Source organism: Callospermophilus lateralis, chromosome X, assembly GCF_048772815.1.
Source record: "Callospermophilus lateralis isolate mCalLat2 chromosome X, mCalLat2.hap1, whole genome shotgun sequence".
NCBI classification, from domain to species: Eukaryota; Metazoa; Chordata; class Mammalia; order Rodentia; family Sciuridae; genus Callospermophilus; species Callospermophilus lateralis.
In genome coordinates, this window is record NC_135325.1 from 105699167 (window position 1) to 105713903 (window position 14737).

General features: G+C 34.9%; 1 protein-coding gene across 1 annotated transcript in view; it reads right to left on the minus strand.

Moving 5' to 3' along the window:
• The window catches only part of Znf280c (zinc finger protein 280C), a 63164-nt gene that overhangs the window by 13965 nt on the left and 34462 nt on the right, over positions 1-14737 (minus strand). Inside the window, exons 13-15 of the mRNA XM_077106813.1 lie at positions 7975-8106; positions 4933-5249; positions 3699-3839 (exon numbers count right to left, since the gene is read on the minus strand). Of these exons, the coding sequence (XP_076962928.1) occupies positions 3699-3839; positions 4933-5249; positions 7975-8106 (590 nt within the window). The remainder of the gene's footprint in view (positions 1-3698; positions 3840-4932; positions 5250-7974; positions 8107-14737) is intronic.

Genomic DNA, 14737 nt, shown 5'->3' on the forward strand with positions numbered 1-14737 from the left:
CTATTGAGAATGATAAAGGACAGAATGGGACTAGAGGTCCTATGAGATATTTTGGGGCTTCTATGGAAAATGGGAAAAGGAAGAATGAAATGATACATGGTATCAGGGTTTAGAACTTAAATGTCCTCCAAAGCCCACATGCTAAAGCATTGATCATCAGCCTGTGGTACTACTGTGAGGTGGTGAAGTCTTTATGTGCTCTAGAAGTCTATGGGACATCAGACTCTTTCTTTTCATTTCCATGCCACACATAGTGAGGGCTTTGCCCCAGTATGTGCTCCCCACCATAATGCACTGCCTTGCCACAGTCCTAAAAACAAAGCCAGCTGACCATGGACTGAAACCTCTGAAACCCTGGGCCAAAATAAAATTTTCTTCCTTATAAGTTGTTTATCTCAGGTATTCTGTCATAGTCACAGAATTCTAACACAAATAGGTTTAAGAAACATCAAAAATATTTTCCAATTTAATCCTTTATAAATGAGGAGCAGAGTTAATGTACCATTAGAGCAGTCATGTGTTTGGCACAGAGTAAGAGATCAACATTGTTCCCAGCAGCATACTGAGGAAAAGGCTGGCTGGGGCTCTATTTAGAACAACTGGGGTAAGGGTGTAAAACCACTGAGGTAGTGGGAAGGCAGAGTGATAAACTGCAGAAGGTAGATTCTCAGGAAGCCACAATATATGGTGGCAGAGCAAGAAAACCTCACCAGCTTCAGAAACTTGGGACAGTGAATTATTTCCAGCTGTTGCTTCACATTTATGCAAATAATACCCTGAAGCAGACTGAGTATAAAGGGTATTGGAATGAAGGTGGTTTGAATCCTAGACATACAATAATGTTTGACTTAATATCAAACAGAAATGAAGAACTAGGTCTCAGTAAACAACTCATCATTGAAATTGGGAGGATTTACAGTTGAAAGGTAAAAAAGAAAACACTGAGAGTAGTTAAAGTAGTGACAGTTTAACAGAAATTGAGTTTCAAACGTGAGTGATTAGGGACAAAGGGTGTAACTCAATGGTACTGCACTTGACTAGCTGTTCAAGGCCCTGGGTTCCATCCCTGGTCCCAAAATCAAAGTGATTAGTCAAAATTATCAAATACTCTAAAGAAGTCACAGAGGGGTAAGAATGAAAACTAGTGAGCATATTTAGTATTGGGACATGACTGATAATTTTTTTTTTTTAATACCGGAGATTAAATCCAGGGGCATTTAACTACTGAGCCACATCTTCAGCCCTTTTTAATATAAGGTCTCACTGAGTTGCTTAGGGCCTTGGTAAGTTGTGAGGTTGGCTTTGAACTCACACTCCTCCTGCCTCAGCCTCCCCAACCACTGAGATTATAAGCGTGGGCCACCACACCTGGCCACCTAGTTTAAAAGTTTCAACTACCTTTTAAAGGAGTAACTTTAGCTATAGGTAGGAATAATACTCAAATTACAAAGAGTAAAAAATGACAAATAAGCTAGTAAAAATATTCTTTGTAAATGTTGATGGTAAAAGAAAGATAAGCAAATACACAAAATAAAAACAAATCACCCTCATACTACAAAGCAAACAAACAAACCCCCCAAATTCAAGAACTCTTATAGGCAGAAGATATGTGTAGAAAGAAATTAACTGAATGCCCAAAACAGATGAAAAAATTGTGGAAGAAATATAGATGATTATAAAAGTTGATCATGTCTATTTTCTGAGATTAAACTATGGATGAAGGAAAAAATTTGAGGTAGGAAAAAGTTAATCTTGGGAAAATCAAAAGCAATGACCTCTGAGTAATCTGTAGGCAAGATTAATAACTGAGAAAATAGAATAAAATTGTTAAGGTCATGAAAAGTATTTAGACAACTGATGCTGATAAAAGAGATATTTTTAAAAGACCAAATTAAAGATCATCAATTCACAGCTGAAACAAGTGGTTCGGTAGACTAGAAGCAAGCACAGATACTTCAAAAAAGATAAAAGATTCAAGAACAGCAAGACTAAGTATGACTGAAGATGTAAAAGGGTTCTAGAACAAAAAACAAAGCACCATTCAAAACAGATGACCCTTGAGGCTTGGTGAGGTTGACTAAAAAATTGGATTGATGCTGCTGGAATAGAAACAGTGATCAAGACCCTGAAACTCATGTAATTAGAATTTGAAATCAATATTGTGTACAATAAGATAAAATGAGACTGTGGTAAGAAAGGGAAGTGGACGTGAAAGAAGTTAGAAGTGGATATGAAATGCTAGCACAAAGAAGTCAAAGTATCCTGAGGTCAGGCTGAATGTTATGGGAGGTAGGGTGGGAAGTGCTGAAGTCATCAAAAAATGAGGGAAAACCCTTCATACCTGGGGTAGCCTACTAGGACCAGAAAGCAACAAAGAGATCTTGTTACAATCTTCGATAAAACTACTTTTATTGGTTATATCTTTTTACTAACTGAAATAGAACTACCTCAATATTTATATCTGAATTTTTTTTGGCTATTTAAAAAAGTCCATCCTGAAGGAATAAGTCCCTACAAAATAAGTCCAAATGAAAGTAAAATGAACTCTGAAGTCTTTCTTCTAGCATGGAGTACACAGTAGGTACACAAATTATGGCAGCTGAATCAATATATGAAAAAGAATTCCAGGGCTGGAGTTGTGATTTAAAGATAGAGCGCTCGCCTAGCATGCGTGAGGCACTGGATTCGATCCTCAGCACCAAATAAAAATAAAATAAAGGTATTGTGTCCATCTACAATTAAAAAATAAATGTTTAAAACAGAATTCTAACAGCAATAGTATGAATGGAGTATTCTTATAGCTTCTTATTTCATATTTCACTGAATGAATTTAAACATAGATGGATGGCTAGAGAAAGGAATAGATAAATGGATAAGGGAAGAGTGGAAGAGGGAAAAGAAGAGAGAAAAAGAGAGGGAGAGAGAGGGAGGCAGGTAGAGTAGCAGGCCGAAAGAAAAAGTAAATAATATTCTTAGCATTATTGAAAAACCTGGAGCCTCTCAAAGTGATCATTTGAAGAGGGTAATTCACGTAGTTACATGTGTTTATTTGATAAATATATTGAAGACATTTAAAATTTTATATTTAAGCTGGGTGTAGTGGCTCACACCTATAATCCCAGTGACTAAAGAGGCTGAGGCAGAATTCCTGATTTGAGGCCAGCCTGAATAAGTCAACCCTAAGTAACTTAGTGAGACCCTGACTCAAAAGTAAAAAGGGCTGAGGATGAAGCTAAATAGTAAAGTTGCCTAGGGTTCAATACCCAGTATCAAGTTTAACTAAATTAAATCAAAATTTTGTATTTGAAAATAACCACTTTTTTACTGAGAAGAAAAAAAAATTCCCATAGCAAAATACATTTCCCTAATAAAGCCATTCTAATTTCATTAGTCTAACTGTTCTTACAATTTCTTTCCTAGTATTTTGATCAGTTACTATACTGAAACAGTACAAGGAACATCCTTGAAGTTCCCTTATGTTAGACTTTTAGCTCCTTGATAAGACAAACTTGCTTCTAATATGGGAACTTTGTTTTTAAAAAATCAACTTCTTGAATGGATATTTTAATTATTATTACTATTTAGGTGCTTGGGATGAACTCAGGGCCTGGCAACATGCTAGGCAAGGGTTCTACTGCTGAACTAAACCCCCATCCCTGAATGACAATTTTGATCAACAATTTACATATTTAACTTACCTCATCATATGATTTATAAAGGCTTTGTTACAGTTAGTGTTGTATTTGCAAAAATTACAGTGGATATATATAGAAAAGTGGCTTGCAAAGTCCTTTATTTTGGAATGACATTCAATGCACTTGTGAATTCCCCGACGACACCTTATGAAGGCAAAGGGAAAAAATGATAAAAACATATTGTAAAACAAAAACAATAATGCAATGTCTTATTAAGAATTCATTAATTGAAAAATGAGGTTATATTCCATTTATGTATGATGTGTCAAAATGTCTTCTACTGTCATGTAAAACTAATTAGAACAAATAAAAAATTTTAAAAAAGAATTCATTAATTGAGGGGCTGGGGTTGTAGCTCAGTGGTAGAGTGTGCTTGCTTACCATGATTGAGGCACTAGGTTCAATTCTTAGAACCCCATTAAAAAAAGATCCATCAACAACTAAAATATATGTGTATATAAAGAATTCATTAATTAAAGACAAGATGTTTAAATTAATATCCTTAAATAGAAACTTAAAATTTGAAAATATACTTTGAAGCAATAAGTTAGAACAAGTGCAAAAAGTCAAACACCAGGGGCTGGGGTTGTGGCTTAGTGGTAGAGAGCTTGCCTAGCATGGGTGAGGCACTGGGTTCGATTCTCAGCACCACATATAAACAAACAAACAAATAACTAAAGGTCCATCAATAACTAACGAAATTTTTTTTAAAAAAAAGTCAAACACCGGGCTGGGGATGTGGCTCAAGCGGTAGCGCGCTCGCCTGGCATGCGTGCGGCCCGGGTTCGATCCTCAGCACCACATACAAACAAAGATGTTGTGTCCGCCGAAAACTAAAAAAAAAAAAAAAAAATTAAAATTCTCTCTCTCTATTTCTAAAAAAAAAAAAATAGTCAAACACCAGTTAATATTTCCATGGAATGAAATGGATCAAATTAGCTGATTCAACTATCACAAGATAAAAGCACAAAATATAAGCTTGATGTAAAGGATTAAAAATATGGAATAAACACAGTAATTTGAATTTTGCTCAGCAAATGTAAAAAGTCTATCTTTTATCATGTAAATGGTAATAAAAAGGTATACTTTTTACATTCACTTGCCTTTATGCCTGGTAAGTGATTATCATGTAAATGTGCAAGAAGGTTCTGTGATATAGTAAATTATATTAAAATGAACTTTTAATATTTAAAATTAAATTAGTATCTTTAACAGGACTAATCAGGATAAAAAGTACCTTAAGTTTTTCAAAGCTATGCTGATTTTATTTTTTCTGTTGCGTTGTCTCTTCTGCTTATAAGAGTGTTTGGCTTTGCTTTTAGTTGTAACTCCACCTCCACTCTGTTTACTTGTGTTGGGTTTACTTGCAGCAGAGGCAGCTGCATTAGGCTTACTTGTCTTAGATTTACTTGCATTAGATTTTGTGAGATTTTTAGCAGTTGTGCTTTTAGACTTTGGAGGTAAGACCTGAAGAGAAGAAGTACTTGGAGCACAATTGGATGGTGTACTTGATGGTCTTGGCTGAAGAGGTCCAAATGAAGCTCGAATAGTAACCTAAAACAACAACAACAAATATATATATATTTTTTTTTCTAGAAAATTAATTTCACAGTAGTGTTAAAAATATCATCTGTAAGTTCTCACATTTATTATCAATGTATTTTAGACAAGTTGCCAAAACAATTCCGTGGGGAAAGAATACTCTTACCAACAGATGGTGCTGTTAAAAACTAATATCTATACACAAATCATACTTCATAGTAAATACAAAATTTAACTCCAAATGAACCAAAGACTAAATTTTATGACCTCAAAAGGTAAAACTTTTATTAGAAAATATGGTAGTAAATCTTCATGGCTATAAGTTAGGCAATGGTTTCTGAAATATGTCACCCAAAGCATAAGCAAAAACAGCAGACCAAAAAAAAAAAAAATATACAAATAGGCATTTCTTCAACAATACAAAAACTTGTACATGAGTTTTTGTTGCAGCATTATTCATAACAGCCAAAACAAGAAACAACTCAAATGCCCACCAAATGATGAATGGATAAATAAAAGGTGGAATATCCATAACATGAAATATTATTTAGTCATAAAAAGGAATGAGATATTGAAACATGCTATAATATGGATGAACCTAGGAAACATTATGGCAGGCTAAAGAAATCAGTCCCCAAAGATTACATACTGTATGATTTTATTTATAATAGGAAAATCCACAGGGACTGAAGGTAGATGTAAGTTTGCATGGGTGGTGGAGGAGAAACAGAGTGACTGCTAATGGGCATGGGGATTCTTTTGGGGGTGATAAAAATGTTCTAAAATTGACTGTTGGTGATGTTTTAAAAACTCTGAGAATGTTCTAAAATAAAATCATTGGATTGCACAATTTAACTAGATGAATTACATGGTATATGAATTGCATTTTCAACAAAGTTGTTACAAAAAAATCACTGTAATACAAAAAGTTAAACATAATTATTTTGAAAATAGTAAATATAGACAACAATCAATTCTCTCATTTATTCTAAATGGTCATACCAATTAAATGAAATTTAGCTTGGTATTAATTTCCTGCTATTATATATATTTTTTCTATTGGTAGTAGTTATATGTTAACACAGATATTAATGTATAATTAGGAGTGTTAGTGCAATTTTAGCAATATTAAAAAAGCATGATCCCTGGCTATTTTTATACTTCAGTATAAGTAAAACGTTTTCACAAATAGAGATCAAAATTAAAAGCTGAGGATATAGCTCAGTGGTAGAGCACTTAGAATGTAGAAGGCCCCAAGTTCAAACCCTAGCACCTACGAACTACCTAACTACCTCCTACCTACATATGTACACAAATAAATCCCACAGCCTAAAATCACTTGGTAAAGGCCTGCATTATCAGATTGTCAGTAAATGTGACCTTCTCTTTCTTTCAGGGGACTCATTGGGCATGATTTTTGCTTCCAAATATCACAATGGAGGTTAAATCAATTTATCCTACAGCATGGAGATTTTAATAATGCTCAGAAGTTCCTTAATGGTAGCTAATATAAAAGTTATCACCTAACATTTGGAAAAAGAAAATATTCAATTATACCCAATAGTTAATGATGGAAAACAGTCACTTATTAACATTCTCTTTAATCATGTGACTATAATTCCCTCTATGTACTTGAGGAATAGTCTATGTGACGTTCTGTGAAATACATGTGACTTTGGTATCATATAAAAGCCAAGGACAAGGAGTCAAAGGACCTGAAATTAAATTTCCATACTACTTGTTTCTAGCCATGTGACTGTGGGTAAGGAATTTATCCCATCTAAGCCTTCTTATCTGTAATATGGGGAAAATATGTACCTTGCCTATCTCATTAGAGCACTGCATAGATTAAATAAAAAGAATGTATGAAAACACACACTGATAAACTTTTTAAATTTGGAATTAAGCTTATTCCAAATGCTCTAAGATATTAATATTAATATTGGGGCACTTTGTTACTTGCAAGGGAAGATATGAGAAGTGTGTACTTCTTACATTAGTATTCTGCATGGAATGAATGACTGCAGAGAAGGACACCAGATAGTTTTTCTCATTCTAAAATCTCAGATCATTGCTTCACATTATATCTTCTATTTGAATTAACTAAAATATTCACATTCAAAAGTATGTACTCAAAGTTAAATATCAATGTCTGGGGATTATTTCAGTTTGGATTATCCATCCCTTCTCTGGAGCAAATATTCAAGTAATAACTTCATATAAAGAAGTCAGAGAAAACATGTATATAAGGCAAACAGGAAAAGGAAAGTTTGTAGTTAGATGTGTACTTCTTACTAAAAACAGTAATGCTTTCCAGGAACAGAACTTGTTTCAACAAACCTATGGCATTCAAGGCACTAGGACAGATGTTTGGGACACAAAGATAAATTAAACGATTCCTGAACTAAAACATTTTATAGTCTAGCCCCTGAAACAGACACATACTAATAACTGGAATAGCTCAAAAACAGCCTACAGAATACTGAAACAATAGCTGTCTCAGCCTACAGTTAATCTAGTTGCACTCTCAACAAAGTAATACTGCTTCAACAAAGCACATGTCAATCAACTCAAAAATACAGTTTTGAAGTTTTCCTTTCCAAGAACAATAAAACCTAAAATTAAGGTCTTAATTATAATCAGATGTTATTTTGTATATTATAGATAACAGATGAAACTAGGCAGGAGTTTATTTCTCTTATACAAAATGTTAAAATACAACATATTTGATACTCACTTTTGTTCCAGGAGGCAATCCTTCCAGTTCTTTAGGCTTTATAAATGTACGATGCTGGGTCTTATGATCTGTTTTCTCCTTGCAGGTCAAAAATTGTAGCCTGCATTTTGTACAACGATGAATTCCTTTTTTCTGTTTACATAAAATAGTAGAAATAATAGTAGGAACAATAACTTTTACCACCATAAATTCTGGGGCTTGAAATTCATCTTAATTCTAATAACTAAACCATTTAAAACCAGTATCTCACCATCTTTCACTATAAATAATGTCATAATACCCTCTTTATGTTTTTTTTTTCTTTTTGGTGCTAGGGATGAGACCCAGGGCATTGTGCATACTAGCAAAGTGCTTTATTTCTTTTAAAATCAATCCTTACACTGGTATTTGATTTTCAAAAGTTTTTGTTACCATAAAAATATCCAATATAAAAATTATATCAATTAGGATCTAATTGGGAAAGTCCTATACCAATTGTAATGGGAAGGTGCTTTTAATTATAAATTTGAAGTATATACTATTCAAACACATTATACTGTGAAAATGAATCACACTACATTTTTATCCTTAGAAAAAGTAAAGTACAATTTTAGCTATTTCCATTTGTCTTCCAAGTTAGTAATATGAATTGAACTTTTTCTAAAATCAATCAAATCTAATCAGAAACTCCCAAGAAGGTTATGCTACAGGAATAGTTATAAAAAGCAAACCTATCCAAGAGAGCCTTTTGCAATGATGATGTTCTACAGCTGTACTATCCATTATTTTCACTACTCATATGTGGTTACTGAGCACTTTAAATGTGGACAATTGCAACTGAAAAGCTGATTTTCTAATTTTATTTAATTTTAATAAGTTTAAATTTAAACAGACACCTGTGGCTAGAGGCTATAATATTGTTAGCATGAGTATGGAGGGTTAGGGTTAGGGTTAGGGTTTTAAATGAGCACTGTTTCCAATTTACTGTTTGAGAACCACTTGACTGAATTCTTCCTCAAGTAAAGTTCTATTATTAATAAGAAATATGGGGCTGGGTATAACCCCGTAGGGGGCTGGGGATATAGCTCAGTTGGTAGAGTGCTTGCCTAGAATGCACAAGGCCCTGGGTTCAATCCCTGGAACCACAAAGAAAAAAAAAGAAGAAGAACTATGACACAAGAAAAATTTGTCACTTGTGCAGAGCTGGTTAGTGTTCTTTCCACTATATATTATTAATTGTAATCTTTATGTATATGCTTGCATTAATTAAAATTTTTTCTATTATATGTAAATTCAGAACATAAATACATGTTTTCTCTAAAGCTCTAGCTCCATAAGCACAACACTCTTTTTTAAAAAAAATATTTTATTAGTTGTTGATGGACCTTTATTTTATTTATTTGCATGTGGTGCTGAGAAGTGAACCCAGCCTCATATGTGTTAGGCAAGCACTCTACCACTGAGCCACAACCCCAGCTCATATCACTATATAAGACCCAATCTTTTAGAATAATCAAAATGAACTGACATATGAAAACACCAGGAGTTACTGATGCACAGCAGGCATGTGGTGAATAAAATTTCTATAAAAAGCTCAAACTACATATTATATAATGTATTTTAATATGTTAGTTTTATCTTCAGACTGTTTTGGAGGTGTGGTGTCTTACATTATATCATAAGTACAGTCAACATAAATAAACTCACCTATATATGCTCAAGAGAGAGGTGGAAGGGGAAAACTCACCCAAGAAACAGAAATCAAGATAACCAGAAAGAAAATCCTACAGAGTATAATTCCCAGAAATCTTTTCTCTACCTATACTTCATCTAGTTTCATGGCTTTATTTATTTACTTGTTAGTGGGGATTGAACCCAGGGTACCATGGAGCTACATTTCCAGTCCTTTTATTTTGAGACAGGGTCTTGCTAAATTGCTGAGGCTGGCCTTGAACTTACAATCCTCCCGTGTCTGCCTCCCAAGTCCTTGGGACCGCAGGTGTGTTGTCAGCAAGGGTCAGTTTCATGGCTTTAAATAGCCACAATCCAAATACCTACTTGACATCTTTGTTTCACTGTGTATGTGTGTGTGTATGTGTTTGTGTGTATGTGGATGTGATGGAGAGAGAATGTGTTCCTCCCTAGTTTTGCCAATGTCTCGGTATATGGGAACTCTATTTCTACAGCTGTGTAGGACAAAAGGAAAAAAAAGAGAAAGCCTGGTTATTCTTAACTCCTTTTTCTTATACCTTACATTCAACCCATTAATAAAATGTATTAGCAATATCTTCAAAATACATTTATAATCTTTTCACTTCTCATTATCTCCATCAAGTCAGGCACACTGGTGTGTGCCAGTAATTGAAGTAACTCAGGAGGACTGCAAGTTCAAGGCCAGCCTCAAAACATAGTGAGGTCCTAAGCAACTTAGGGAGATCCTGTCTCAAAATAAAAATTAAAAAGGGTTGGGGGCTGGGTTGTGGCTCAGTGATAGAGTGCTCGCTAGCATATGTGAGGCACTAGGTTTGATCCTCAGCACCATAAAAATAAATAAAATAAAGTAATTGTGTTCATCTACAACTAAAGAAAAATATTTTTTTTAAAAAAGGGTTGGGGATGTCGCTTAAAGGCAAAGCATCCCTGGGTTGGGTTCAATCCCTAGTACCAAACAAACAAAAAAACTCATCACTCATCACCTCTAACCACTTCTACCACTCACACTAGTATAAAACAAACCACTCACATAAACTCTTGCAATAGGCTTCTATTTTTCTCCCTGTTTCCACCCTTCAATCCCATTACAGTCAATTCTTCTTATGGCTGCCAGAGTGATGTTAAAAACAATGCATATCTTTCATATACGTAAACTTCTGAAAGTGGCTTTCCTTAATACTCCAGAATCCCGACTCTAGCTTATAAGGTCCTGTATAATCTGGCTTACTTTGTATTGCTGCAACCTCATCTCTTCCTACTTGTTTACTGTGATTCAGCTACACTGACCTCCTTGCTGTTTCTTGAACATCCTAGGTATATGCTCACTTCATTATCCTTTGCCTGGAACAATCTGTCCCAGATAGCTACAAGACTTACTCCCTTATCTCCTTCGAAGAGGCCCCTGTTTTTTACCTCATACAAAAAACAGAAACCATTCCTTCACCTAAGACCTGGCAACTTCCCATCCATTTGTATTTTTCCCATTGTACTTGCCACCAGCTAGCATACACATACATTCAGATCTTCCTCCTTGCTTGCACACCTGTGCATGCACACACAAACATGTGCAAACACGTTGTTTTTCCACAACAATGTAAATTCCAGAGGGCATAAACTTTGCTTTTCTCACTTCTGTATTCCCAATACCTAAAACAGTCTCTGGCATTTATTAGGTTCAATAAATATTTGTTAATTAATGAGGCAGACAGCAAGAGACTGACAGACCACACACAAGCAGCAGGCACAATTTAGCTAGTTCAAAATGTCTACCATTCCATTCAGTGAGCATTTGCACAGAGCCCTGAGGTTGGAGACATTAATCTACTATTCCTTCTTATGCATGTATACATTCAAGATGCTAAGGATGATGATGATGATATAGTACCTTTTAAAAATAACATGATATTCAATCAAAGAAACAGTAATGTGAAGTTCCAAGAGTAAAGAAGAAAGTTGTCTGACTTGAACTTTTTGACAAGCATATTATAATGTTTGGGTGATTTGAGTGATTTTTCATGGGTAATGACTAATATCTCTCTTTAGGCCTCATATCAGTGTGTGGAATATGGGTCTGTAGTAAAAACTTGGACTCTTAAGTCAATTTTTGGCTTTGCCATTTATTGGAGAATGTGATATTATGCAAGTTACTCTCTATAAAGCTTTATTTCCTCACCTATAAAAAAGAGTGCACATAAAAGCACCAGTGGCTGTCATATGGCAAATGATTAGTATATGGTAATTGCATATTCTTATTACTAAGGAGTTAATGAAGATATTTAACACACCTTTCATAAAAGTTATACAAACTGGATTGCTAGTGCTAATATCACTCAAGACATGATAATGTATTTATTTTTTTAGAAAAGTTACAATCGAAGTCTTCAAAAACCTATAGAATAAACTACATGTTTAATAATTCTTATTGTCTAAAATTGCACTAATAATGTCATTTCTATTATAAGATTATAATCCTGCTCAGTTCTGGCTTTTGAGTATTTAGTGAATAATACACAAACTGAAAATAACTTGAGGGATGCCTGATGATCCTTTGATCAATAGATTCTTTTCCTTTTTATTGGTGACTGCCTACCTCTTAGATACATGAAACTTATCAAAAAAAAAAAAAAAAAGGCTGGGGTTGTGGCTCAGTGGCAGAGCACTTGCCTCACAAAGGAGGCACTGGGTTCGATTCTCAGCACCACATAAAAATAAAAAACAAAATAAAGATATTGTGTCCATGTATTTTAAAAAAGGAAAGAAAAAAGAAACTGAACTCCTGTGATGGGTCAAATGTTTAAGTCTCACCCCAATTCATATGCTGAAATCCTAGCCTCTAATGCGATAGCATGGGAGGTGGGGTTTTTGGAAGGTAATTAGGTCATGAAGCTGAGGCCCTCATAAATGGGGTTAGTGTCCTCATAAAAGGGACCCTAGAAAGCTCTCTTGGGACCCCTTTCATGTAAGGACACAGTGATAAGATGACTATCTATAAATCAAGAAGCAGGCCCTCATCAGACAACTCAGACCTGCTGGGATAACTCTTTCCAACACACCTGGTAAGTTAGGACATATGAACTAGGGAATTTAGAGTGACTACAGATCAGATAAAGAACTTAAAGAGACACAGTCCACATAGCCTATCTATCAATTTCTACCTTTCTAAGCATGTATCACTCACTCCATGTCTATATCCACATACTCTGGAACCTAGTAAAGCAAAGGAAAGAATTATGCTAAAAGCCTCATTATGAAGCAGGGAGAGTACTGCTTTTTATTTCATTCTTTTCAAAATCAAAAGCCAAAAGTTGAAATACAGAGCACAAAGAATAGTGTTTCTCAAATTCTATTCCTTAAGAAATGTTAATAGGTATTATTCAAATGAAGGGTAGAAGCCAGTCACAGTGGCACACACCTGTAATCCCAGTGGCTCAGGAGGCTAAGGCAGGAGGATCATGAGTTCAAAGCCAGTCTCAGCAAAAGCAAGGCACTAAGCCACTCAGTGAGACTCTGTCTCTAAATAAAATACAAAATAGGGCTGAGGATGTGGCTCAGTGGCCAAATGCCCCTGAGTTCAATCCCTGGTATCAAAACAAACAAACAACAACAACAAAAAAGGTAGAATGGTCTAACAAGTTTAGGGAATATTATGTACTGTGTCCTACTTGAAGATTTATATATATATATATTTGGTACTCAGGGTTGCTTTACCACTGAGCCACATCCCCAGACCTTTTTATTTTGAGACAGGGCATTGCTAAATTGCTGAGGCTGGTCTAGAACTTGGAATCCTCCTACTTCAGCTTGTCAAGATGCTAGGATTACAAGCATGCGCCATTGCACCTCAAATTTATATTTTCTTCTTCTTTTTAGTTGTAGGTAGACATAATACTTTTATTTATTTATTTTTTAAGTGGTACTGAGGATCAAACCCAGTGCCTTACACATGCTAGGTGAGTGCTCTACCACGGAGCTACAACCCCAGCCCAAGATTTATAATTTCTGTTAGGATATTAAAAGCTCTAAAAAGTCTGGATTTTAAACACAGCAAAAAATCCTACTAATTTTGTAAACCCATCCATTTGTGAAATTTATTATGAACAATTTGTGAGAATACTTATTAATACCTTATGGAACACTGTTGGGGAAATCCTTGAATGGAAAGATTTTGCCAGAGTTTCTTAAGAACATGGTAGCTGACCAGGATAAAAAATAAATACATTGGTACCATGGCAATGGTAACATTGACAATCCTGAATGTGTCTGAAAATTCTTTAATATTTTTTTTCAATTAACAACTACAAGTTGATTTCATGATTATCTAATGACCATAACCAAAACCCATATTAGCACCAGTACTTAATAAATTGGCCATGACAATGCAGTCAATAATAAGAAAATATAATAAGCTGATCAGTGAGGAGGCAAAGCTTGATTACATAATCAGATTCAGTAAATTCACTGACTTCTGATTTTGACAGAAGCACTGTTACTCTTTTAAACATCTAAGAACAGGCTCACTGCTTCATGAAAGTTTTCAGCCCAAGTGACAGTCTAATTGTTTCAGGAAAAGAACCAGTGGGGAGAAAAATGAGAATTCAAGGGAAAGGTACAAGCACTAATACTGGTATCATAGAAATTACATAGCAGAACTGTACAAAGTCATACAGGAAAGAATTGCAATCTAAATATAGTTCTCCAGCATAATTCACATATCTGGTAATAAGGGTCACTGCTGTTTCTTTTGCTATCAGCTGCTATAAGAGACCATTCTGGGTCACTGATGACAACCATAGGTCTTCCAGTAATAGAAAGTGGGTTGGGAAGTAGAAGTAAGGTTGGAGGAAAAAAGGAAAACAGAAGGTTATGAGTCCTCAGTCTTAAGCTTCCTTGGTTCACATATTCTTTTCCCTACTCTTGATAACCACCTTCAAAATCATTCCTGTGTCTACCACTCTTGGACCCCAAAATATCCAACCTGAATATTCCACTCATCTTCCCCTTTCCCTCTATTCTGAGGTTCCTTTTCTAACTACCTTTCAGAACTTTTATTGTATATAAGCGTCAACATCAT